At 39.8% G+C, this 27,293-nt stretch overlaps 2 protein-coding genes across 13 annotated transcripts in view; one reads left to right on the forward strand and one right to left on the reverse strand.

Moving 5' to 3' along the window:
* Window positions 1-16,330, reverse strand: part of dysf (dysferlin, limb girdle muscular dystrophy 2B (autosomal recessive)) — a 113,821-nt gene extending 97,491 nt beyond the window's left edge. For 6 of the 12 annotated variants that reach the window (XM_056268630.1, XM_056268625.1, XM_056268626.1 and 3 more), the window contains exons 1-6: window positions 13,505-13,921; window positions 8,091-8,146; window positions 7,860-7,951; window positions 3,119-3,224; window positions 410-524; window positions 14-231 (exon numbers count right to left, since the gene is read on the reverse strand). In XM_056268630.1, the coding sequence (XP_056124605.1) occupies window positions 14-231; window positions 410-524; window positions 3,119-3,224; window positions 7,860-7,951; window positions 8,091-8,146; window positions 13,505-13,598 (681 nt within the window). In that variant the 5' untranslated portion in view covers window positions 13,599-13,921. Of the gene's footprint in view, window positions 1-13; window positions 232-409; window positions 525-3,118; window positions 3,225-7,859; window positions 7,952-8,090; window positions 8,147-13,504; window positions 13,931-15,968 lie in introns of those variants that run through there. The other 6 variants (XM_056268632.1, XM_056268629.1, XM_056268624.1 and 3 more) reach the window with 3 other exon arrangements.
* Window positions 16,331-20,208: 3,878 nt separating this feature from the next.
* Window positions 20,209-25,230, forward strand: LOC130102657 (E3 ubiquitin-protein ligase TRIM39-like). The gene is made up of 6 exons (XM_056268633.1): window positions 20,209-20,907; window positions 21,491-21,586; window positions 21,744-21,983; window positions 22,063-22,213; window positions 24,499-24,528; window positions 24,608-25,230. Exons 1-6 carry the CDS (start codon window positions 20,269-20,271, stop codon window positions 25,162-25,164), a joined length of 1,713 nt encoding a protein of 570 aa, XP_056124608.1. The 5' UTR covers window positions 20,209-20,268; the 3' UTR covers window positions 25,165-25,230.
* Window positions 25,231-27,293: the final 2,063 nt, after the last annotated feature.

The raw sequence follows: 27,293 nt of genomic DNA on the forward strand, positions 1-27,293 counted from the left end.
CTTATATACACACCTGGAGGTCCTGGGGTTTGTCAGACAGAGAGGATTTGTTTCCCTGGTGTTTCTTTTTCTTAAGGCCGTGGTTAAAGTTCGGTGGAGCCTTCTTGGGTGGTGCTGTAGGGGCCCCGATGTCCTGCCCCTGTGGCCCTGGTGTAGGTTCGGGCTCCTCCACCACCTCCATCATCAACATGCTCTCAGTGTCATCCTCGCCCAGAGTGTCCAATGAGAAAACTACACAGTCATATACACAAGTCAAATGTATCACATTACACAAATATGTCATAATGATGCAGCCCTTAGTAAACAAATATTAGTGAAATCAAATCTAGGCAATGAAACTTTTGCATCCTCTAACAGTACATGTGTGTATGAATGGGACCTTCTATATATATTATGTTAGTAGACTGACCTGTAACTGTGTCCAGCTCCACTGGGGTGTGCTGGGCCTCTGGGTGTGGAGGAGGCTGGAAGATGGGCACCATCCCTGGAGGAGGGATGTAGGAAACCTGCAGGGTTACTGTGGCCTGGCAGAGGGAACACAGATTGAAGACGTTTTGACACTTCTCAGAAAGACAAAAGAAAATAGTACAAGATCTGCAATTAGGCAACAACAAATGTGCAACAAACATCTGTTTCCAAAAAAAAATATTTGCTGTAATAAAACTCATAGTTGGAACTCTGATATTTTCTCATTATATCACAGGCTGCCGTCAGTTATTCCTTAATACATTTATTTGTAATCTAGAATCTTAATAATTTTGGGGTGTATTGGTCCAGAATTAAATTTATTATTCATACATCTACAGAAAACAAACACACAAACTACATCTGCAATATACAACAACCTGAGTATACCAATAGATGATGGATGTAATACTACAGGCACTAATCTGCACTACCATAAAAAAGTTTGGGATCAGTAAGATTTCTTTATAAAAATAAAACTTTTATTCAGCAAGGATGAATTAAGACATTTTTATTTCAGATTACATTACCATTTCAAAAAAATGTTGTTCCCTTTCAGTTACGTTCAACGTTATATCAATTCTGACGTATAGGGTCTCACTTGAGAGCCAAATCACGTTCGGGTAGTTAGAAAACGATCCAATGAAGATTGGCGAGTGAGATTTACAAGCCAATCCCCTCATACGGGTATATAAGCTGGCCGTCAACTCATTCATTTAGCTTTTAGCTTCGGAGTTGAGCAGTTGTTTCGACGGGCTCTGCCATTCACCTTCGCTAAAGAGAGTAGACGTTCTTCTGTTGGAGAACCAAGTGTTTCACCCCACAAAATGCACAGATAAATGCAGCGGAAACATATATAAAATAAAAACAAAATAAAAAGAGCAAAACACGGGTGACATTGAGTCTTTTTCAAAGGCCTCCCACTTCTCACACACATCGCGAGCTGTCGAGCTTCCCGATAAGTCTGCAGGTCCATCTCATGGCGTCTCATTTGGAGCTCCTGCGGAGGATAAGATGTCAATCGCTGCATCAGAGGGTGGACTTAAGTCCTCTTGGGATGAAGAGTCAGCAGTGCTGCCCCCTTCTGGGAGAATGGTGCAGGTTGAGTCGGACCCAGAGTTGCCACGCTTTCCCGGGCCGCTACGAGCGTCGGGCTTTAGTGGAACCCTCCACCCTTCCCTGAATGTTGCAGTTGGACGATTGGTTTGGCCCCAGGCTGGGCCTCTATGCTCAACCTCGCTGCCCCTCTGCATGTGCGTCTGTACACTGATGCCATTGGCACGGAATTTGGGGGCCTGGCCAGCCCATCTCATTTGCACATTCGGATGATCAGACTTGGCTATGCAATTCAGTTCGCCTGGCACCCCCAGGTTCAGCGGCATCCTGTTTACCTCATTGGCAAACAAAGACCCCCCCTTCCCGCGTGCGGAGATTGCGGTCCTGCTGGCGAAGGATGCAATAGAGCAGGTGCCTCCAGCCCAGATGAAGTCCGGGTTTTTACAGCCCGTACTTCATCGTACCCAAGAAAGTTGTGAGTTACAGCCGATCTTGGATCTGCGAGTCTTGAACCGGGCCTTTCATAAGCTCCCGTTCACCCCCAAGATTGGTTTGCAGTGATTGTTCCTAAAGAATGCGTACTTCAATGATTTGATTTTGCCTTGACAGACCGTTCCTACGGTTTGCTTTCGAGGGTCGGGCATACCAGTACAAGGTCCTCCCCTTCGGTGGAGGGTGCCCTTGCCCCATTAAGGGAAGTGGGCATCCGAATTCTCAACTATCTCGACGACCGGCTCATTCTAGCACACTCTCAAGCACCTCAGCAGTTTGGGGCTTCGGGTCAACTGGGAAAAGAGCAAGCGCTCCCCTATGCAGAGTATCTTTTTTTCGGCATGAAGTTGGATTCGGTTAACATGACAGCCATCTCACAAAGGAGCGTGCCCAGTTGGTGCTGAGCTACCTGAACTCATTCAGGGGAAACAGTTTCAAAGACTCCTGGGGCATATGGCATCCGCAGCCACTGTCATGCCACTCGGATTGTTGAGACCGCTTCAGCACGGCTGAGTACCGAGATGGGCATGGGCATTGTTCGTTATTTTGTAGCATGTTGTATCTGTGTATCATTGCTAAATGTCAAATTGAAAAATTACTTATCAAAGTTCTAAATGGAGATGTAGCTGTTTTGGGAGGGGTGGGAAAGAAAAGTTACATGATGGAGTTGTTTTTGAGATAAGGCCGGCGTCAGGGTGATACCTTATAATGTACTTTCCTGTAATTATTTCCGGTTTCAGCTATTTCAAGAGCACAAGGATGCAAAGGAGCTAAGAAAACCAACTCCACCTTTCCCTCTCCTTCGTTCTCTACCACCCAACGTCAAACTACACGCATAAATAACCACACAATTCCAGGAAGTGGCACTCTGTTGTGTAAGAAATAGCCTTGTAGTATTTCTTCAAGATGTCTTTCTTAAATTATATGTGGGACAGGGTTGACATGAATTTGAGATTCAAGTGAGGTACAGACTGTGGTAGACATGAAGGTGGGATGTTGCTACCAACAATAAAGGTCCAGGCGTCATGTAGTTCCATCATTCAATGTAAATGTAAACATGATAGACAATGTAAAATGAAATGTGAAAACAAACAGAGAAACGCACCCCAGTGTTGTTCCTTTTCGTGTCTACTAGGGACACAGTAAAAGTAGCAGCTAGGTTTGGAGAGTTGAGCACATCTCGAAGAGCTACTCGACACTCCCCCAGAAACCTGTGTAGATGCACAAAGGGTTACTTTAACAACTGACATGCTATTTAAAGATGAGGATTAACAATCTGATGCCAAGAAATAAAAACACACACATACACAGTTACTAAAGCTAAAACAACTGTGACACATGACAAGTCATCTGACCCTGAATGACAGATTTTTCATTGTCTGGACAGCTTTTCTAAAAATTGCTGTTCTTCTGTTGCTTTCTGAGGCTCAGATAAGGTTTAAAAGGAAAGAGACATGACAAACCGCCCTGACTCACTTCCTGTGGGCATTCCATTAAATCCAATCGACTTTTCCTTCCTTTTCTTTTACTCCTATTACTTTATTCCATCATTAAAGTGACAATATTTCACCCAAAATTCTGTTATGCTGATATAGAATTCACTGACCCTATTTTCATCTCTATTATGCATTTGTGAGTAAGCATTTACTGAGTGTTAAGTATATCATATTCAAAGGATATTTTGAGACAAAGCCTATAAACAGTTACTACATTTTCCTAGGTCTAACATTTGTTAACATTGGAGTTAAAAGACAAAACTGAATTTCAGGTCTACTGATGTAAAAAGATGCTTTACATTCATCAAAAGTGACAGTAATGTTATAAAAAAAAATCCATTTCAAATAAATGTAGTTCTTTTTAACTTTCCAAGGATCCTGAAGAAAAATGTAGCACGGATTCCACAAAAAAATACTAAGCAGCACAACTGTTTTCAACATTGAAAATGTTTCTTGAGCACACAATCAGTACATTAAAAAGATTTCTGAAATGTGTGACCAATTTTGCGTTGCATTCACAGGATGAAACTACATTTTAAAATAAATAAATAAATGAAATGAAAAGGTCCTGCACATTATCTACTTGCACACGTATCAAAATAGCTTTATTAACAATATTTCGGTTCCATGACCTTCATCAGGCATATGAAATAAAATAAATTAAAATAGAAAACCATTATTTTAAATTGTAATAATATTTCACAAAATTACTGTTATTGCTGTATTTTTGCAGCATTGGTGAGAATAAGTTATATTGCTTAGAAACGTCTCGGTTACATATGGTAACCCTCGTTCCCTGAGGGAGGCTAGAGGTATCTCGCTAGAGAGGCCAATCTACTTCGAGTGAAACTAAACAAGCCAATGCACATTGGCGTGCAATCATTTGCATCAGCTGTGCAGCCTCGCAGCGCGGGTATTTAACGAGTAGCTGGTGCGATTGCATCCTAGTTTTTTTCTGAGGAGTCAAGCCTGAAAAAGCTGGCCGCCCTAACGGTCGGCAGCAGATGTGGCGACGGAACCTACTTCTCCGTTCCCTGCCTCAGGGTTAACATGTAACCGAGATGTTCCCAATCGGTCAGTCACTACTATGTAGGTCATGACTGACCAATAGGAATCCTTCCCAAAGCGCCACAGCTGCTGCACCCCATCCAGCGCCCCGTGCAAGCCTCTACACCTTCTTGCCTGGAAGGACGATAGGAGGAGGCTTACACAGAGTGTATCTGTCACTGTTGTTCCGTGATAACCCATACAGTGAGATTATTGGATAACACTGGGAAACCGTGCCCCTCAGTTAGGAGGAGGACGCTGCGGAAGCCACTTACTTCAAGAAGTTATGTGGTGAATACATATGGACTAGCCCGAAGGCTGTACTACATATGAAATAGTGGGTGACTTAGCCCAAGGGAAAGACACGGGCTTCCGGAGCAGCCATGGAAAATATACACATATGGGATCCCCGTAGGTTCACACATATGGAACCCAGCCCAGATCCGGTTCTCAAAGATTCAGCCGATAAAGGCCTGGTGCCGGTCACTCCGCCATGGCCGGGCCGAGGGGTTTTGGGGGACCTCAACAGGTTTTTACTCTGGAGCAATAAGGGTGCACAGTAGGGTGGAGCAAACCGACAGAGCCGGACCTCTCGAGCTTCTACCCGTTTAGGGTCAGAACACGGGAGGAGACCGGCTCTACACGTAGGCTATAATATCTAGCGAACGTGTTAGGTGTCACCCAGCCCGCAGCTCTACAGATATCTGTTAGCGAGGAGCCACGTGCCAGCGCCCAGGAGGATGCAACGCCTCTCGTGGAGTGTGCATGCAACCTGAGCGGGCAGGGCACGCCTTGTGCTTGCCATCCTCTGCTTGGAGACAGCCTTTCCCTTCTGCTGGCCTCCGTAACAGACAAAGAGCTGGTCTAAGGTCGTGACGCTTTGAGTTCTGTCCACGTACATATGCAGAGCGCGAACGGGACAGAGCAAAGCCAGGGCTGGGTCTGCCTCCTCCAGGGGCAGCGCTTGCAGGTTCGCTACCTGGACACTGAAGGGAGTGGTAGGAACCTTGGGCACGTAGCCAGACCAGGGTCTTAGAACTACGTGGTTGTCATCCGGCCCAAACTCTAGGCACGATTCGTCGACTGAAAATGCGTGCAGGTCCCCTACCCTCTTGACAGAGGCCAGTGCAACCAGCAGCAAAGTCTTCATGGAAAGAAGCTTTAAGTCTACTGATTGCAAAAGCTCAAAGGGAGCATCCAGAAGTGCTCGAAGCACCAGGAAAAGGTCCCAAGAGGGTAAGGAGGGGGTCGAGGAGGATTTAATCGTCTCACCCCCCTAAGGAACCTGACGACCAGGTCGTGCTTTCCAACTGTTTTGCCATCTATGTGGTAGTGATAAGCTGAAATAGCTGCAGAATGTACTTTGAGGGTGTAGGGGGACAGCCTTCGCTCAAACCCTTGCTGCAAGAAGGAAAGCACAGACCCTATCGAACATCTTCGGGTGTATTCTCGGCGAGAAGAACACCACTCGACGAACAGGATCCACTTCAGGGCGTAAACACGTCTCGTGGACGGCGCCCGTGCTGGAGTGATGGTGTTAAGTACCTCTGTGGGTAAGTCACCTAGAACCTCCGTGTCCCGTCCAGGGACCAGAAATGGAGTTTCCAGAGGTCTGGATGCGGGTGCCATAGGGTGCCCCGTCTCTGAGTCAGAAGATCCTTCCTCAGAGGAATGGGCCAGGGAGGGACTGTCGGGAGGAGCATGAGATCTGGGAACCAAGTCCGGGTGGGCCAATAGGGAGCCACCAGAAGGTCCTGCTCCTCGTTCTCCCTGACTTTGCACAGTGTCTGCGCAAGTAGGCTCACTGGGGGAAACGCATATTTGCGGAGGCCCCGGGGCCAGCTGTGTGCCAGTGCGTCCGTGCCGAGTGTTCCCTTGGTCAGGGAGTAAAACAGCTGGCAGTGGGAGGTCTCTGAGGAGGCAAACAGGTCTACCTGAGCCTCCCCAAACTCTCTCCAGATTAGCTGAACCGCCTGGGGGTGGAGTCGCCATTCTCCCGGTAGCACAGCTCGTGATAGGTTGTCGGCCACACGGTTGAGCACACCGGGGACATACATGGCTCGAAGCGACCTCAGATGCTTCTGACTCCAGAGGAGGAGATGACAGGCGTTGGTGACCATCCCGTGACCCCAAGTAACGACCACATCCAGAAACACACAGATAGAACATCATCTTGAAAAAGACGCGAACTATCTGTGTAAGCTCTTTTAGGGACTGCTCTCCTTGGTGCTGAAGCACGCAAGGGAACGGTCACCGCGAACACAGACAGGAATGTGCACCTGTCTGTGCGCTGTTCTCTCTCGCTGGTCTTACCAGCCGAGAAAACGGCTGTTGAGCGCTTTACCACGCACCTTACCAGCTGTGAAAACAGCTTTTTTGTTTTGCTCAGTTTAAAAATAAAAAACAGAAAACAAAAAAAAGAGAGAGAAGAGAAGACCGCTAGCGCTGCTGTGCTGTCACGCCCGCACCAAAGTGGAGAGGTCCAGAAGAGGTTTGCCGATTCACTCTGTGTACTCAGCATACAAAGTGCTTGGCGCTGAAGCAAAAAGCTAGTGTGCAATCGCACCAGCTGCTCGTTAAATACCCGCGCTGCGAGGCTGCACAGCTGATGCAAATGATTGCACGACAATGTGCATTGGCTTGTTTAGTTTCACTCGAAGTAGATTGGCCTCTCTAGCAAGATTCCTATTGGTCAGTCATGACCTACGTAGTAGTGACTGACACTTAAATTAAGTTCCCTTTCGGTCAGAATGGGATTCTGTAGTAGATCAAAGACTGTATAATGTAATATAGATACTGTAATAATATACTGTAGATAATGCCTATGATTTTAAAAACCTTAGCCACTCATTAGGGTGGCATTCAATACCTTTATAGATGTACAAAGTGGCCTAAAATCAGATTTAGTAAGTCCTTTATCAGCCTAATGTCATGGGTATTGGATACAGAAAAAGGCCAGTTGCGAACCACTTCTGGTCACGATGAGGATTTGGGAACGCACAGCATATTGCATGGCTGTTTACCACATTCCACACTTATACCACAAGTCATTTAAACAATGGCGCATTCCATAAATTCTACAGCTCTCCCAACTGAATTGTTAAGCAATTGTTTTATGTCGGTAGAGAAGTGGCTTTTGCATATTATTCTGACACACATTCTTACATTCTCATGAACAGAAAGTAAAAAGAGAGAAAATGAGAGAGAGAGAGAGAGAGAGAGAGAGAGAGAGAGAGAGAGAGAGAGAGAGAGAGAGAGAGAGAGAGAGAGAGAGAGAGAGAGAGAGAGAGAGAGAGAGCTTACCTATTCCTGCCCATTTTCTCATGGTCCTTGACAACAACATGAAGCTCTGCTGCAGAATCTAAAGGAACTCCCTTCAAGTCCCACTCAAAGCCCTGGAAGAAAGAAAAGGGAATGATGAAAAAGGAACAGAATGACGACTTGGAAAGCATTTTTTAAAGCTCATTATGGTAACAACAAGTATTAGTGGTTCATTGATATTAGTCAATTGGATGTAAGAATTAATTAACCAACCTCGTTCCAGACAGGACTGATGTTATTTTTGATGATTTTTGTCTTCTTTTTTGTTCCTACAAGAACATGAAAAAAGGAAAAGTACAGGTGTGGTATCAGTATGTGTTTGTGAGTTTTTCATGAGATATACACTACTGTTTAAAAGTTTCAAAATAAAGATTTGAAAAACTATTTGATCAGGGAAACATCTTTTCAGATAGGGCATATGAGGACAGTCTATCTGACGTAATTTTTTTTTAGTGGCTGGCCTCCAATAAATCCGTGATGAAAATGTTTCAGTGAGAGGAAGATGGACAATGGGTACTAACTTCCACCTGACAAATACAGATGAAAGATTTCCACAGGAACATTGAGCCTGAATTGGTGAAGGACAATTAATAGTTGATCTAATGAGCAGACAGACATTGTCAGTCTGTTTTGAGACCTCTTGCTACATTAGAGCTAAAGTAGCCATGCACAAACAAGTAGGCTACCAATAGTATGGCATATCCATACAAATCACCACTGGTGGTCAGTCACGCTATAAAGTGTTTTAGGAAAGAGCTCTGTTTATCTTCCTGTTTTGATCGTAGATGTCAAGAGGTGTGAATAAAGAAAAAACAAGGTCCTTTGGTAGATATACACTCAGTTGCATTGTGGGAAAACCCTCTGCCTTCCTGAAATAGACCTAGAGCCAGAAGAGGAAAAGATTGAGGAAAAAAAGCAAACACTGGCATGCTTTTACATCCTCGACCAGAATGTGATGGAAACTGGTTGGAATCTTCTTAACCATCTGACCCTCAAAGTCTTGGGCTTTATTTGGTGTGTATTTCAAAAACACATCCGATACTAGTCAATGGGTGGATACAATCTGAGAAATAGCCAGGAAACCATACCTTTGAGAAGTACGAGTTAAAAAACAAACAAAATGAGATGCTGGAGTTTTAGGCCCAGTCTAAACACATTTATTCAGTTAGTGTTAATGTGGTCAAAAGAACCGGTTCTTCGGTACCAAGTCAATACTTAAATTTTAAAAACTGCAGTACTGTTAGTACTGAGTTAATCCGGTACCCGCCTATTGTGACCTATTATTGCGACAGGAGTAAACCTGAATCGACACAGAAAGCATAATCCATATACAAAATGATGCACTAATCAATGTCATCAGTGTTAATACCAGTTAAACTTTTACTAACTTGTACTATCAGCCGTCACTTTTTTGACTGGGTCTGCCTTTATTATGATGCACACTTGTCAGTCACGCGTTTATTTGTACTATATTTCAAGTTTTGGTGTATAATTCCATTGCTCTTGTCTCTTCTCTTTTCAAAATGTATATGTGATGTGTCAATTTAAAATACCTATTAAGTCATTACAGATATCTTAAATAGTATTTAGACTAGTCAAAATGTATTTAGAGATTTCTCACTAGAGTAACTATAATTGCAGATATCTGTATCTGTATCATTCTGACTTGTCAACTTATAATTATGACTCGTCAAAATACAATTGTAACCATTTAAAATATATTTATGGATAGACTATAATTTGATATGCCAATTCCGCCTGCCATAGTGTGAGCAGTCTGTTGACAGCGTGAAAAGGGTTTCTATTTTCAACGCGTTGCATTGTTGCCAATTACAGACATGTTTGGTGAGCGCATGAACGCAATGGCCAATCATAGGTGTTTTTTAAGGTACACTATGTAGCGGTTAAAAAACAAAACTGCATGTATTTTGCGGAAGAACATTATTTTGGTTTTGCTTCGGCTCTGCATGACTGTGCAGATGAATATGATTATCCTACTGCTCATAAAGCATTCACTAGGCTTAAGAGATAGAACTAGCCTAGATGGAAAGGATCTCAAGCTGACAAGCTGAAGATGTTACTGTAGCTATACACATTAACAGACACGGTACTTCCTTGAAAATAAATTCCAGCACAGCGCTACAACAATCCATAATGAAATGACCCTTCAAAGTAATTCTTTACAATGAACGCTGTTAGAGAGCTAGATATGGCAATTTATCTGTTCTATAAAATACCTTATTCAACTGCCGAGTTACAAAAACACCATCTCCGTGTCCCTTCTACAACATTTCAAATCCCTGTTTGATTCCCTAGAGGTTCGAGATTTAGTGTGCTAACCAACGCCACTCCTACACCATACAAGCGTCGAAGTAGCCAGAGCAACTTTCCTCTATTTACGGATATGAGAAACCATCCGGTTAGGTCTAAATATAAACACTTAATGGGCTTACCATGGTAAATCAGGGTAAGACAAAAACACGTTTTGGAAGAAGGATTGATGATGTATTCACATTTAAATTTGGTTCATTTTGAACAAAAAAGTTACATAGTGTGCCTTTAAGTTAGTCAAAAAAAGTCAGAATAGATCCGTGCATTGTGTCTTGCTGTGTATTGAACAAGACCTGCCACTTGCTCTACCTGGAATTTGTTTTTCTTTTGTTTTTCTTTTTATTACTTATTTTTTTATTTGATCTTTTTAAAGCAATTTTTACTTATTTAAACGATATTTAAAGGCTACATGCTAATGTTTTAATGTATAATTTAATTATGAATAGCCTTTTTAATCAAACATTTTCATTTATTTCATATTTTTAATTTTCAAATAGTTAGAAAACTACTCAAATAAAATAGTTACAATAGTGTTACGGTACCCAAATTGGTACAGAGAACTGTAAAATTTGGTACTGGTACTGACTGAATTGTTGGTATTGTGACAACACTAGTTTGTATTAAACACAATCTAGATCTCATCTCTAGATGCAGAAGATACTGATATGATACCATTTCAGCACTGCCAATAGTCTACATTTCTCTGTACAAAGTCACATTCTGTATCTCTCTCTCTCTCTCTTGCGAAGTCTGCATATATTGTTGCTTACTCAGAGCTCAAACTAAGGACTCTGGCAGTTGGACCAGGAGGATGATTTGCTTCTGTGATGTCTATAAATGGAGATGGTATTTGATACCGTGCCTGAGGATAAAAACACTTACTGAGGCTACTTTTATGTCTTCCATCCCCTCTCCCTAACATTCACATAGACCGGAAGACACACTGTATACACAAACAAATAATTAAGAAAACACAAGATTGTTCTGATTACAATGCAATCAGACCAGTTAGTAAATTGGCAGCAGTCTGAAACTAAAACCTAAAGATGCATATCTATAGAATTATTAGAACAAAGTAAAAACAAATAATAAAAAGGAGTGACCGCGAAATGTTACAACCACAAGCCCTAAAGTAGTGACCTACTAATTGTTCAACTCAGAATAAAGGCCAGAACACCTTATTTTCCTTCAATTGTTTGGTGTCATTGTTTATAGAGTGGATAGAGTGACTCATCTGTTTCTGACAGAATGAGGGGAAGCCTTTTACATCACATGACAAAGAGGTGGAAAAAGAGATGACCCTCAGTAATGATACAGAGAGGAAGTTCTCAAGCTATGGCATAAAGTGCACGGAAAAGGGGGTTTAATGAATCTTTCTAACCAAATTTAAATAAATGTAACGAACAAAAAATGAATAAGGTAACAAGAGAATGAATGAACAAACAAACAAATGAACAAATCAGGGTTTGTTCACAAAACATTTTTTTTAATTCTGCCATTAATTGCTCACCCTCATGTCATTCCAAATCCATAAGACATTTGTTTATCTTCCGAACACAAATGAAGATCTTTTTAATGAAATCTGTTTCAAATCTGAGTTTTCTGTCCCTCAGTTGACAGGAACTACCACTTTCAAGCCCCAGAACATATATTGAACATCATTAAAGAAATCGATATGACTGCAGTAGTTTAACCTCAGTTATATGAAGCGACGGGGATGCTTTGTTTGCGCAAAAACCAGCAACAACAACACATTACTACTTTATTTACAAAATATTTATCTGCACCATGTTCACGATAGCACCACGACACATGCGTAGTTGCATAGGCTGTCAATGGAGGAACAGAAAGCTCTCAGATTTCATCAAAAACATCTAAATTTGTGTTCTGAAGATGAACAAATGTCTTAAGAGTTTGGAATGACATGAGGCTGAGTAATTAATGACAGATTTTTTTTTTAACTTGTTAACTAGAACAAAAGTATTAAAAATATTTTTTGTTAACTGAAATAAGGTTTACATAAAATAAAATAGATAAATATTAGATGAAAAACTTAAATGACAAACAAATTAACTGAAATAATAGTAAGATTTAAAATTACTAACACTGAAATAAATAAGGCTAAATAGAAATATATTTTTTTTAAATGACAAACACACATAACAAATTTGCAAAAAATTTAAATAAATCTAAAATAAAAATAATTTAAAATATGAATGAACGCTATAATAATATAGAAATAATGCTAAAATAACACTGTAACGAATGAATGAATGAATATATAGCCAGATATAACCAAATTAGTGCTACAACTATTCAGCTCTCTTTGTAAAAACCAAAAGAATATATCAGTCACAAGTATATCCAAATGAAAAGTCAGAAAATATGTTTTCCTTGATATTGACGAAAACTGTTTCCGAAGATAATGATCACCAATGATCTGCTAAATAACACAGGCAGGAACTGCATTGTTTCTCTGAGCATCCTGCAAAAGCATATCAGAAAATAAATAAATTAAGTCATACTCAAAACAAAACTTCAACTTTATTAACTTAATATTTATTAACTTAATTATACTCATATGATTTAGTTGTTTTGTAATAATTGAGAATCAAATGGGATCACGATATAAGAAAGAAAGTGAAGAAAGGATTGTGTTGCTATGGCAACTCGGAATACCAAAACACTTCAAGCTCATCAATCCCACACACTCACAAACGCATGTTCCTGTACATCCCTGTGCTGGAACAGGAAGCATGGAACAATGAGAGGAACTGCCACTCAGTTTACAAGGTAGTCTAAAACCAGTGCCCGTCACATTCATTCATTCATTCAACACAAGAACTTATAAAATTATTAACAGAGCTCAGATCTATCCAGAAATCTTTAAGAATATCTAGCATTTTCCAGTGATATAATAGCATCACTCTGCTATTGACTGTAATGACCTATTGATCTATCTAGAGTAAAGTTATCAAAACATTTGTCATATATTTGTCAGAGATCTGCTATCTCTACCTCTCAACAAATGTCAGAAGGACCTGTCAAAAAGGTTTACATAAACTAAACATGAAATTATTTAATCATTCATTGTGTAAAATACTCATATTTTTAGTAAAGGGGAACACTACCAAAGTTCTGCTCTCCCAGTTTGAAATTACAATTCCTTTTCATTTTACATAAACATCCACAATTAGCATCCATCAACCCAAAAGAGTCTCAAATACCGAAATCTGAAGATCTTACTTTTTCATGCACTCAAAAAAGCTGTCAATCATATTTTTGGTGTCAATTACCTCTGAATGTGATGCTAGCAAGTGGGTCGCTATGCCTCTCCCCCTTTTCTACATTTCTCAGGTTGGTCGCCCTCTGTAGCAAACACCTCAACATGCTGCCTTGATGCCCAAACTCTCCAACAAGAAACAGGCCAAACTAGCATCAGACCACAGAAGAGGGACAGATCCCGGCAGGACCCCCGCAAAGGTTTCTCTGAAGATAAACGCGTCCTGTGAGGTCCAAAGCTGAAGATGAGCGTGATGTCCAGACTGGAATGTATCAGAGGTTGTAAAAGCCCACCACTATCCTGAGAAAATCAATTTCTGCCTGCGTCTTTGATAAGGGGTCTGAATTGATAAATGAGTTTCACAATCTTCCCTTACAAGCACTTCTTACGCGTGTACACAGAGACTGTCATGTAGGAACTTAGCGTACTCTGGACCACACTTTCCTCTCCAGTGACCCTGCCCATAACTCAAGAGGAAATTTAAACATTTCCTGCAGCTTGTTCTTCTCTGTCCTTATCTACATTTTCTCTCTTACTATATTACTTTTACTTGTATTTAGAAACCTTGATGAATATAAAATCTTTATAAAATGCAGTGAACAACATCTTGTAACACTTAGTGTAAGCAAAGGTATTTGCGGATGTAATGTTACCTGTAGAGCCTACATCGATATACTAAAATCCACTCATTTAGGTACTTGCGCACATCAGTTTATCATAGAGAGTTATTATATTATGTCAGTCTGTTATACTTCAGAGTTTCTATGGTCTCTGTGTAGGCTTTATACTGGTTAGCTGACATTTCCAGTCGAGGAGCACCACCTACTGCCATGACTCAGTCAGACTGAACTGCCATGACTCCGTTACTGAAGCCTGAATCCTCATCTCCCTGAATCTTAAAGCTTGTTTTGTTTTTATGTTAAAATACTTTCAACTATCCTTAATATGTAGAGACAACTAGAAGTTGATTTAGCTGAAAAAGAACAACACTTTGGCACTAAATATAGAGCCTCTTAACTAGCCTGACACAGCAAAAGTGGCTCAGCCAATTACTTGAGTCTGGGGAGTGACTCTCCATTTGACTGACCAATCGCAGATGGAGGGATCTTTCCACAGACTTTTTAGTGCTGCTCAGAGGTGGCATAAATGCATTTACACAGCAAAAACTGTTTACTTTCATGTTGAGATGGGTCAGAGAAAGCATAATTTAGTCTGACATTGCAACTTTACACTGAATTTTGAGCAGGCATAGACCAGCCTTAACTTGGCTGTGTATAGATTTATGAATGAAATACAGGGGATTTAGTCAAAACATGGGTCATTAGTATCTAGATTTCTGTATTTGAATTGATAGATCTTCCAAAACCTCAGCAATAAAAGACGCAGTTACAAAACAGCACAGATCAAATCAGTAAAATGAACACACTCTCATTATAGTTAAAGTTATTCTAAAACACACCACTCAATGGATGTAATGGAAGGTAATGCTCTATTGTATTGATCTAATATGGTGGTTTACAGTAGCACTTTAACATAGCCATCTCTGATTGTGCCTGCTGGAATATGATTGCCTCATGACTACAACAACGACAAGCCTTCTATTGAGCAAACCAGCTGCATTCCCCAAGAAACACAGAGGGTATAACCCCTTAGGGGGGAATGAACTCCTACTCATGTCTGTGAGGGGGGAGATAAACAATATTTGGTGCTCAAGAAACATTCTTATAATTATCAATGTTGAAAACAGCTGTGCTGCTAAATATTTTTGAGGAATCGTCTTTACTGTCACTTTTGATCAATTTAATGCATGCTTGCAGTATAAAAGTATTGATTTCTATTTAAAAAAAATCTTACTGACTTTTGAATGGTAGTATGTATGTATATGATGTCTTAATGGTATCATCTCAATACATTTATAAAAAAAGATAAATAAATCAAAGAAACCAACCAACAGAACACCTGGCTGACACAAGAGGAGCCTCTCTGGCCCGTCTCATGAATTATGGGCCCCTAAAAGCTTTGAACGTAAAGCAAACAGGAGCCCCACATTGAACCAAACTGTGATGACATAGCATCTCTTAGAAACACAGAGCAGCACTGCAGCACTCATTCAGACACACATATTCCAAGTGCAACAGGACACCCATAAACATACACGAGAGAGAGAGAGAGAGAGAGAGAGAGAGAGAGAGAGAGAGAGAGAGAGAGAGAGAGAAGAGAGAGAGAGAGAGAGAGAGAGAGAGAGAGAGAGAGAGAGGAGAGAGAGATGAGAGAGAGAGAGAGAGAGAGAGAGAGACTGCAACTGCTTTTCCAATAATAGCCCGCTTGATGGAATGTCGAAAGTAGGAAGACTGACAACAAGGCAGTGAAAGAGAATGATTGTGATTGTCCAGAAAAGAAAGTGCCAGTCTAAGCAAACTCTCTACAACATATTTGATATAAAACCCTTCCTCATTTACCCCTGGTCTGGGTCCTACCTTCAAAAGTGACGGTGCAGTAGGCATCGCTAATGTCCTCATCATGCGTCAGCACATTCTCTGCGCACAGGATAAACACACGCAGCATGGGTGGACAGTAGTTACAGCAGGATCCGCTACTAGTAACACTTGTGAGTCACAGTACAGCGCACTGTGGTCCCGCACAGAGATGGACCACTGGGGGTGTGTCAGGATCCTAAATAAGTCCCCAAAGAATCAATTTCACTCCAAGACTAGAAAATGAAAATAGATGAAGAGAAGACAGAGAGAGAAAGAAAGAAAAGCTCTGCTACAAACTGTGCATAGGACAGCAGTCTGATGGGACTGTAGCTGGTGTAGTTGCTGCCCCTCTTCCTGGCAGCTTGCACACACTCACACACACTGGCTCTAATGCCCCCGAGTCTGACTCATACACACTCTGTCCTTTCAATCACAGACTGCAGCTCCTCTTAAAGGCACAGAATGCTTTTGGTCAGCACCTGTTAAAGCAACTGTGACTCAAAGGTTTTGGGAAGTTCACTTCTCCTGCTGTCTATGTCTCAAGTAAACCTCTCCTTTAGAAAACAACGGAGATTTCATTATAAATAGATTTTAACATCAATAACAATGCCATTAGGCCAATAAATGATTGTTCACTATACAAAATATTTACAAGGTTGTATACTTAAAATTTAAGCCATGCAGGCAAAAATGGTTTGACAGTGCCAATGGCCAAAAACATCCACCCAAAAGTTTGCCATTTTCCTGACACTATTAAGAATGTGTGATTCCAATTTAAATGATTGAGTTTGAGTATATTAACATTTCTTACAAACACGAAGACATCCATCCATTCTCCAAACCGCTTGTCCTCTGCAGGGCCATGGGAAACATTGAGACATTATCTCTAAAACAATGCTACATTAGTGTAGCGACTCAGTCTTAAAGTTATTTAGCATTCATTTTTATTATTTTAAAAGCATTAAGCGCTGTTCAATGTCCTTTAGAAAACCTGGGTTTATGGCCATGTACTGTACACTGTAAGAGAAATATATTATTATTTATTATGTGTATTCGATCAATTCCACTGCTTATACATGATCAATTTTGTTAATCTTACATGAGTTACATAGATTTCCTTACGTAACATTTAAATCATGAAAAGATATAATGTGTTTTTGACATATATACATGCGTGTGTAAAACAGTATTTTTATTGTATGTATTGAAAACAGATTTTCTACCTTTATAGTTTATTAAGATGTGCTTCTGATAGAGGGATTAGGGAAGGAGGACAAAAGTAATGGTTTCAAAAAAAGTGTTAACTGTTTAAGAAAGTAAGGGGACGAACTGAAGGTTAACAAGTAATCATTTTTCAAATGCGGTTGCAACTATCAGTTTCGTGAGCTAATTTGGTTTTAGAATGCTGGTGTCACTCTCGTAAATTACTAAATAGTGTACAGGATTAAGCACTAAAAGGTGAATTGACAACCGAATATACCAACAGTGTGTGGCCTACTAAGAAATTAGACTGCGATAGGGCCTATACTTTTTATAGACATGGCACTGATTTAAAGATGATTACAAAATACATCAGGGGCCGTTTTCACAAAAAAAAAAAAAAAAAATCTTTTTGCTCCATCTCACGCTCGTCCATATAATGGCAGTGAATAGCAACCAATGCGACTTGTGCTATATATATATTACAAGTGTGTTGGGGGTGTATAATAGGGTTTTGTGAAAAACAAACCAAAATTGTATGTATTATTTAATGAAAATCCTGACTTTGGCCGCTGGTCTTCTGTGAAGTTCACTCCAACTTGCCCATTAAAAACAAATTGTGACATGAAATACAATGCCTTGAAATCCCAAAAAATTATCTGTGTACTTTCTTTACTGAGGTAAATCTCTCTAGACAGGAACTCTGGTTGTAAGCTGGCAGTTAGAATGACAGTTGATAGATATGAACACGATAACTGCGACGAGCACAACAAATATGTGAACAAATACCTCAGAGAAAAAAGTACACGGAATGTATTTTATGTCACATTATTATTAGGTTGATTTCTCACAACTCTTTTTCCGGGTGAGTCGGCGTGATCTGCAGCTCTAATAGAGTCTCATAAATGCGTGCCGTGCACAGATGACCAGGATCTTGATTTCCGTTAAATAATACGCTACATTAAATTTCATTTAAACTACATTAAGTTTCGTAATGCCACCAGCACCAGCAAAGAAACAACAAAGGAAAAGTTAAAGGCATAAGTAGTTGTCACGTTTTGGTTTTGTTCATGTCATGTTCCATGTCTGTCATGTGATTCCCTGTTTGTCATGTGATCCTGCCATGTGTCTTGTCATTGGATAATCGCCTGTTCATTGTTCACAGGTGTTCCTCGTCTTGTGTATTTAAGCCCTCATGTTTTCCATGTGTCTTTGTCAAGTATTGTTTCCTGTGATCCTCTGTTGTGTAAGTCTATGTCCATGGTTTTGTTTTTGTTTTATGTTTTGATCTTGTTATGTGTTGTTTTTGAATAAATACTGCACTTGGGTTCTCACTACAACTTGCCTCCAGTGGATCCTTACAGTAGTCCTGTTGACATTTGGGATTGTATGACGTAAAGAGAATTTAGCACACACACCTTTCCAATAAAGTGAAAGTGAAACTGTATCACCTTAAAAACCTTACCTTTACTGAACATTAAGTTATTCCATCTTTGGTTTTAAATAGCACGGACAATCAGTTCTACTATGTATTTTCTTCTGAAAGTCAGAGGCAACACTAATACACAGATGAGAGGAATGAGTGTTCATACGAGAAAACACATTGAGCACTACTGCCAAGCATTGCAGCGTTCATAAAGCTTATGTTATCTGTTGGTAGATACACACATTTTTCTTAAATACATTATTAATTATTAAAACGTATTGTATTTTAATCAAGTGTAATCAAAACTCTTTGCTCAAAATGATTTAACAAGAGCTGGAGCAGGAGATCACTGAGCTGAAGAGGAGAAACACTGAGCTCTCACACACTGAAGATCACCTGCAACTCCTACAGGTCAGCGTTCTTTACTCAGTAATATTCAATGTTCTTTAACCAGAGGAAACCACATGCTCAGGGATCTCCTCTCACTTGCATTACTACATCTGCATACAGCCCTCCACAAGTCAAGTCCTGGACCAACAACAACACTACTACTAACAACATACTATGTATCTGTACCTAACTGGGGTAGGGCAAGCCTGAATAGTCTGAAGACAAGAGCCACTATTGTAGCTTCTCCTAGTTGTATTGCTTCTATCAATAATTCCAGCAAGGTTAAAATGCCATTTTCTTTATAACATAATAATTATGAACACATCATATAATAACACTTTACATTTTATAATAACTATGTATATATTTAAGTTTCATTTTTTTTAATTACCTTTAATAAGGTGTCTGTTGGTTTGACTGCACTTAAAATGAAGCATAATAATTTAGCAGAAATAGAGAGACTATTACAAATACTATTTGCAAATAATCAATCAGGTTATACTGTCACACTCTGCAATGATATTCCAAAAAGGACAGCTATAAATAATAAAAGAAGAACAAATTGAATTGGTCTAGACTCAAGTGACAATCTTATTGTAGTCTTTAAGAAAGCATGACAAAGGGACAAGGTGTGTTGGCAGTATTATGTAAGATTTACAGAAAGAATAAAACCAACCTTTACAGTGAAGTGAAACTGAAACCTACCTTACCTCACCATAAAAACCTGCCGAGTTCTTTGTCTTGAATAAATGAGGAGTTGAGATCTGATGTGACTGTGCACTGCATTCTTCTCCTGAGTCCTGAGAAAACACGAACAGACAGGTGAGATTTCGTAGACCAAACCTTAAAAGCAATACATTGTAAAGCAATTAACTTAATGTTACTTATATAAAATTATACTATATAATTCTTAGGAAGAACAGACCGAGCGCCATGTTTATAGGATATAGTTAGAACCATTCTTAAATAAATAATACTGATCATGTGACATTTGACATGCATCATATATGTAAATGGATAGATCATAGTTTTTGTGTGTACTGGCATTCAAAAATATGATTTACCTGTTTTTCAGTGGCATTTCACATGCAAGTCAAATTAGATTGTGAAGAATTGCCAAATCATACGGTATTTTACCATTAGCACTGTGTTTTAAGCTATTTGTTATCTACAGTATGCTGCCTATATGGCAAAACAGCCAGTGTTCACTGCTTGAACAAAAAGTTTAAGATCACAATGCAATGTTTAATCTGTTAATGCTTTTCTTACTTGTTATATAATGTAATGATCCTTGATCAGTCCAATAAAGAGCCTAATGTTGTCACCGTTTCTCCAGTAACAGTCATGACTTCCTTCAGCTCATCACTCTCTGGTGAGCTGCTCCAGTGCAATATATGTCTGGAGGTGCTCACCGACCCAGTCACCACTTCATGTGGACACAACTTCTGTAGCATCTGTATCGAGGCATGCTGGGAGAGTGGGCAGCTCTTTATGTGCCCTCTCTGTAAGGAAGACTTTGAAAGTAAACCAGAATTGAAGATAAATGCAGCATTTAAAAAGGTTGTTGACCGTTTCAAAGTGCATCAACAGCCAAAGAAACTTCAACACCAAACAAAACATTTTCAACAAATTTTATGTGATGTCTGCCCTGAAAACACGCAAAGGGCAGTAAAGTCTTGTTTGCATTGTGTAACATCTTTCTGCGAGACTCACCTTGACCATCACAAAACAGCACCAAGGCTCACAAGGCACAAACTGATTAACCCCGTGGAGAACCTGGAAGATTATATCTGCAGAAAACATGATAAACCACTGGAGATGTTCTGCAGAGATGATCAGACATGTCTGTGTCTTTTTTGCACTGAAACAGTACATAAGACTCATAACGCTGTTCCTATAGAGGAAGAAAGTGGATACAGGAAGGTGAGAAGCTTTAGAAGATATTTTATCATATTTATTCCATTCTACTTAAAGGAACTGTTTACACAAAGGTTTATTTACTCATCTCATGTCATTCCAACTTCTATGAAACAAAGAGCAGCTCTTTTCATTCCAAATCCAGTCAATGCTGATTTATAATGTAAAGCACCAAAAAGACAAAAAAAGCAGCATAAAAGACTCACATATTATAATTATGTCTGAAGCCATTTAATAGCTTTGTGAGACATCATAATTTTCTCCGCCACAAAGCTCTGAACACGCACATTGAAATTACAGAAAAAATAATACTAGTTAATGACATCAAAATTTTTACCTGTTCTTAAATGATGACACATCTTTCAAGTTTGAGGAGATCTATTCCTATTCTATTAAAAAAAATACACCTAAAAATTTTGAAAATGAACCGTACTACCAAAATATGAATCAAATAAAGCATAAAGTAAATTAAATGGGTGAAATCCAAAATCACTGAAAAGAATATTTGCATGTTTAGAGAACAGAGAATGCATGTTTACACTTTTTGCATTTACTTCAACATAATATTGCTTTCGGTTTCTGTCCTCAGATTCAACTGGAAAAGACACAGGCAGAAATCAAGGTGATGATCCAGGACAGACATAAGAAGATTAAGGAGATAAAAAACGTAGAAAAGTCCAATAAGGTGTGTCGTTATAGTGAAGTGACAAGGACAATACTATAAATACAAACTGAAGGACATATTATTTGAGTATGATTATCTACTGTATAGAGGCGGTGGAAAGAATGGTTTGGAATTTGACTGTGATTTGACTGTCTAATATTCTTCTCAACTTAACCAGAGCACCACAGAGAGAAATAAAGCAAACAAAGTTGAGCTGTTCACTGCTCTGATCCACTGCATTGAGAGATGTCAGTCTGAGGTGTTGGAAGGAATGGAGCAGAAGCAGAAAGCAGAAGAGAAGCGGGCTGAAGAGTTTATTAAAGAGCTGGAGCAGGAGATCACTGAGCTGAAGAGAAGAGACACTGAGCTGGAGCAGCTCTCACACACTGAAGATCACCTGCACCTCCTACAGGTCAGTGTCCCTCTGTCTGCTCACATCACATCACATGACAAAACTCCTCATTCTGAAGCAATTCTCCTCTCCTGCATTGCTCCAGGTTTACTCGTCTATGTGCAGCCCTCCACAAGTCAAGACCTGGACGAACATCAACATTAACACTGATCTACTGAACACAGAAAATCTGGAGAAAGCTCTTACTTGCCTCAAGGAAAAAGTCAACAAGGAACTGGAAAAAGTCCATGAGATAAGTAAGCATTAAGGAGGTGAATTTATATATGAACCAGCATTCTCAATCCATTCTGAATGGTAACCGGCATGTTTTATCAGGCATGATAAAGAAAAAATCAAGACTTGGTATTGTGGCTATACTGATCCTAGATATTGACTGACTTGATCCTAATTATCTAAGAGGCGTATCATGTTCAAATTCTTTAAGCGTAATCACAATTAGCCCACTGAGAGATTTCTAAACAAGTAATAGAAGGCCTACTTTAAATTGCTATTAAAGGTGCAGTGAGCAATTTCAGAGAACTGCTGTTGAAAGTGGATTGGACAGAGCGCCAAGGGGGCATGTCCATGCCTAGGGGGCATGCCTACTCATATTGGGGGAGGAGAGCGTGAACAAGAGGGAGATTTGAAGAAAGCCTGTAGAAAGAGAGATAGCTGAGATACATTACAAAAGAGAAAAAGTCACAGGAATATCACTGGAAAAAGACGGGTTATGATCAGGCAAGAGATTTAGGACCCACGTTAATATTAGAAAAGCATTCCAGCAATAGAGAGACTTAAGCAGGAAGGCCTGAGAATGGACACCAAGGTTGCATTGTTTCTTCTCAATATGTGAGTAACATTGGTTTTTCTATGTTTCACAGAACCAAGAAATGCTGTTGTTGTAATTTTAGCTATATAGTGGCAGGACAGTTTTGAGTGTCAATGGCTAATTTTACATGCAACCAGATAATACGTTAGTAATCGGATTGACGGCTCAATCGGACTGAAAAACCTTCATGTAAACACCTTAATCGATCCAATTGAGCTCGATCCGTATGAAATTTCGATCGGATTGAAAGGGGTGGTTTATTCCTTTTCTAATCCGATCGAGAGAACATGTAAACACTTGCTCGGATTGAAAACCGAAACTGAAAGGACTGCGCATGTGCAATGCCGTTGAAATAGCATGATGACGTATGACGCGCGGAACGAGCTGTTTCTTCCTGTTGAATAAAGTGTCAAATAAATGAGTGTCCCGTCATTCTTAAAGTCTCCTTTCACTCAGCGTCTGTGAAATGGAGCAGGACAACGTCCCACCAGTCCTTGTTTCGGTCTCTCATCCACAGTTTTGGGCGCGGGGAGGGGCATTTTTACAGCGTTAAAAATATAAGCAGCACGGCACAACAGATCATATGCTCATTGTCTCCAAATTATGACCAGAAATGGATAAACATTAAGTCTGCTGTTTAAAACAAATAAAGAACCAATGTAGGAGAATGGTTATTATGCGCAAACAGCAGAAACTCTGTATATTCGTGCAATTTGCGCATGTCAAAAAATCTATTCCGATTTGAAGCTTGTGACATATAAACGTGCACATCAACCCAATCACATGTTTAGCGTTCATGTAAACACTACGTTCGGATTCATAAATCGGAGTGAATTCAGTCCGATTGAAACAAAAGTTGTGCATGTAAACGTAGCCACTGTTTGTCTGGAGCTGGTGTGCTGCTGCGACTAACAACCAACTCTTGCTTGTATACTCTTGTGTACTGTATGTTCTTTTTTATCATTTTTCATCTTTGCTTTATTTTTCACGAAGCATTTTTTTGCTTCACTTCAGCTATGATAAAAGACATCCACTCATTGTGTGTTTGTGCATTTTGGGGGTGGAGCAATGAAAGGGAGGGGTGTGTTTGTTTGGGTTGATTTCAAATATCAACAGTGTTTCTCAGAAATCGCTTACTGAGCTTTTAAATGTGACTCCAAGTCAGCTTAAATATATGCTCAGTTTTTTATTCTGGTCAGAATTCTGATTGGCCAGCAACATTTTGTATAAGTTGCAGCTGTCTAATGGTGTGTTTTGCCCAGTTTTTGATCTAGTGATAAAATAAGGCTTCCGTCTTGTTGTTTACTAAATACAGTATTAAAACATTTTAGTGAATTTTAACATTTACTTTCACAGCTCAACCTTCTGTTATTCAAGGATTCAACTTCATTCAAGCAACATCACAACCTTCAGCCAATAGGATATTTGTATTTGGCAGCACTAACACAGAATCTGTTCCCTCACTTCCTTCATGGATACCTAAAAGTTCTTCAGTGATTGAGAAAAAGAATGCAACTGTTACTCTGAGAACACAGCAGGGCACCCTGACAGAGATTTCGAAAATGAAAACAAGCAAAGTTCAGACAGAGGGCAAAATCTACTTCACTCTGGGTAAAGCTACAGACAGCAGCACTCCCTCAACGAAGATAGTGGAAATGATTAATAAACAAGGGAGGGTCTCACGCTTCGGTGTGGGTACTTCTCCATTGCTAGATCTGAGCTCAATACAGAAACTTTATGCAGGTAAGATATACTGTAAATATGATTAATAAAAACATGAGCTTCAGGGCTGCTTGCAGCTTTACCTGTCTTTCTCCTGCAGTGGATGTGATTTTGGATCCTAACACAGCTCACCCCAAACTCATCCTGTCTAAAGACGGAAAACAAGTGAGTCATGGTGGATCCTGGACAGATGTTCCCAATAACCCTGAGAGATTTGACTCATCTGCCTGTGTCCTGGGAAAGGATGGGTTTTCCTGTGGGAGATTTTACTTTGAGGTCCAAGTCAGTGATAAGACTGAATGGGATTTAGGTATGGCTCGAGAGTCTGTTAGGAGAAAGGGGAAAATAAGAGTGTGCCCAGAGAATGGACTTTGGTGTATATGGCTAAGGAATGGGGGTGAATATATGGCTAATGAATCCTGTCCTGTTTCCCTATCCATGAAAGACAAGCCCCAGAAAGTGGGGCTGTTTGTGGATTATGAGGAGGGTCTGGTCTCCTTCTACAATGTGGAGACCAAGGCTCTTATCTACTCCTTCACTGGTCAGTCTTTTACTGAGAAAATCTATCCATTTTTAAGCCCTTGCAACAAAAGAGGTGATGTGAACTCGAAGCCTCTGATTATCCCGAAGTCTAATTATGCATATATGTTCCTATAGAAAATAATACAACAACATAAAGGCCATTGTTTAGTGGACACACAATTTTTAATTCAAAATTGAGGAATTAGGCTTACTATACTTTATAATTGTAATAACCATAGAACATGTTGTTAGATAAAAACACACTAGGCTGCTTAAAGGGGGGTCTGATAAATTAATATCAGGGGGGGTTGTCTGATAAAATGTATGAAATGAAATTAGGTAATTTCATGTAATTTTTCTTTTACTTTAAACAAAAAATAAAAATAACTATCTCAACAGAGCATTACTCTTCTTTACACATGTCCAACATATTCAAACAAAACGTGGCTATCCCTTAAAATATACACATCAAAACAGAAATGGCTTGCTAGGTTTGTTTATTTCAGATATCCCTGATAGCTAGAAATGGTGAACCCTCCAGCACCCTAAATTAGGTAAACCACCTACAACTGTGAAAAATAAGAGACATAGGCCTATCCCTTTTTCCCGCGGACGCGCGCTTCAGCTGCGTAGAGGCGTCTCGTCTAAACTAGTTTTCTAGGTTACGAAAGTTACCGGCCATTGAGTACTACAATTTGATCATAACGTAATGTAATTTACAGAAGGACGACCACATTTACATCCAAATACCACGGAACAGCATCAAATTGCAGGATTAGGCTATGTCTAGGGTTGCCACCTATGTCTGATAAAAAACCGGGACATATTACCCGCCCAACTGGGGGGGGGGAGAGAGGGGTGTTTGAAGACCAAAAATGAACGGTTGAACACCAAAATTTAAATTTTAACTGTAGGCCCGCCTATACACCAAATGCTGCGCAAAAATATATCCTATATTCGCGTATTTTCAGATTTTTGTTCATGATTTTTTTTTTGCCCCTTTAATAAGCATTTAAAATATTCACAAATTATATGGATAAAATGGTTTTCTAAGGCCAAACACTATATTTCTAAGGCTATAGATGATTTATAGGCTATTATAAATGTTTCTGAAAAAGTAACGAGGCATTTTAATTGTTTATTAATAAACTAGTATTTTCTAAATCGGCTGCAACATATCTCCATCTCCGCTGTAAAGCAGATGCGCCTTTAGAGAAGAAATTCATATGGATTACATAATCAGACTGTATTTTCTTTTGATTCGAATTTGTTCGTTTAAAAGTGGACATTTCAAGCTTTAGCCTATGGGCTTGTTTATTTTGAGACGCGATCCAGTTCACGGAGACCATAAAAGAGCGCGACTGATTGTTTTATTTTATTTTACAAAAGCACAACGTTTTCTTGTTATTGTGAGTTTACACAAATAAAAGTAGTTGCGAATGATGTATTGTTGCGAATGATGTTTATTTTCTATGACCAGAAATGATAGAGTAGTAGGCCTATTTTAAGTTGTTTCCACTGTTGATAGAAAAACGGAAGTGCTCGCGCCCGCGCCTCGTGCAGCAAGCGCGCTCCACACTCAGATTACATGCGCTTCTTATGCGCTTCTTGAGGCAGACTCGACTCACACTAGCACACACACGCAAGGTCTCTCGCTCTCTGCCGTTGCGCGCGCTACACAGTTTGAACATACATATTCACGTAGCCTTTCGAAAACCGGGACATTCAGTGTCCCGGGAGAGTGCGTAAATTTCCCGGGACAGGTTATTAAAAAGAAGGACAATCCCGGTAAAACCGGGACAGGTGGCAACCCTAGCTATGTCACGTAGGTGAGTTCACTTCATTCCATAATTTTGTGCTGGTTCATAAAAAAAGTCTGTATTGCAAAAGATGGGATGTTGATAGGGCATTTGTCTTTCTATTTGTACGCAGTTATCTGCTGTAAATCAGAATAGATACATATTTAGAAGCGTTTTTGTTGTTTTGACACTTTTACCAACAACAACAACAACCACTGAACATGAATTCATACCATACGTTACCTGGCTAGTAATTGTAGAGTTCAGCAAAGCACTGTTGTGTCTAACTGGTTTAGCCGATATTTTCATAGCCATGCTTCAACAGAAGTAACGTTAACGGTTATACGCCTCTTGAGAGTGCTAACTTAGGTGGTCGCGCTAAATTGCTAGGCTTTGAGTTAGCATGACACGCAGGTAAAATTCACAATAATATATTTTGCACAGTGATATAAAATCTTTACTCTC

Source organism: Rhinichthys klamathensis, unplaced genomic scaffold, assembly GCF_029890125.1.
Source record: "Rhinichthys klamathensis goyatoka isolate OS25496 unplaced genomic scaffold, OSU_Roscu_1.1 h1tg000275l_1, whole genome shotgun sequence".
In the NCBI taxonomy this organism is placed as follows: domain Eukaryota; kingdom Metazoa; phylum Chordata; class Actinopteri; order Cypriniformes; family Leuciscidae; genus Rhinichthys; species Rhinichthys klamathensis.

What these genes read in the sequence shown, in the direction of transcription:
- LOC130102657 (XM_056268633.1), top strand. Translation starts at nt 20,269, where the DNA reads ATGATCCTTGATCAGTCCAATAAAGAGCCTAATGTTGTCACCGTTTCT. An exon ending in AAGAAAGTGGATACAGGAAG is followed by an intron (nt 20,908 to 21,490) that starts GTGAGAAGCTTT and finishes TTCTGTCCTCAG; the next exon opens with ATTCAACTGGAAAAGACACA. An exon ending in GGAAAAAGTCCATGAGATAA is followed by an intron (nt 22,214 to 24,498) that starts GTAAGCATTAAG and finishes CTCCATTGCTAG; the next exon opens with ATCTGAGCTCAATACAGAAA.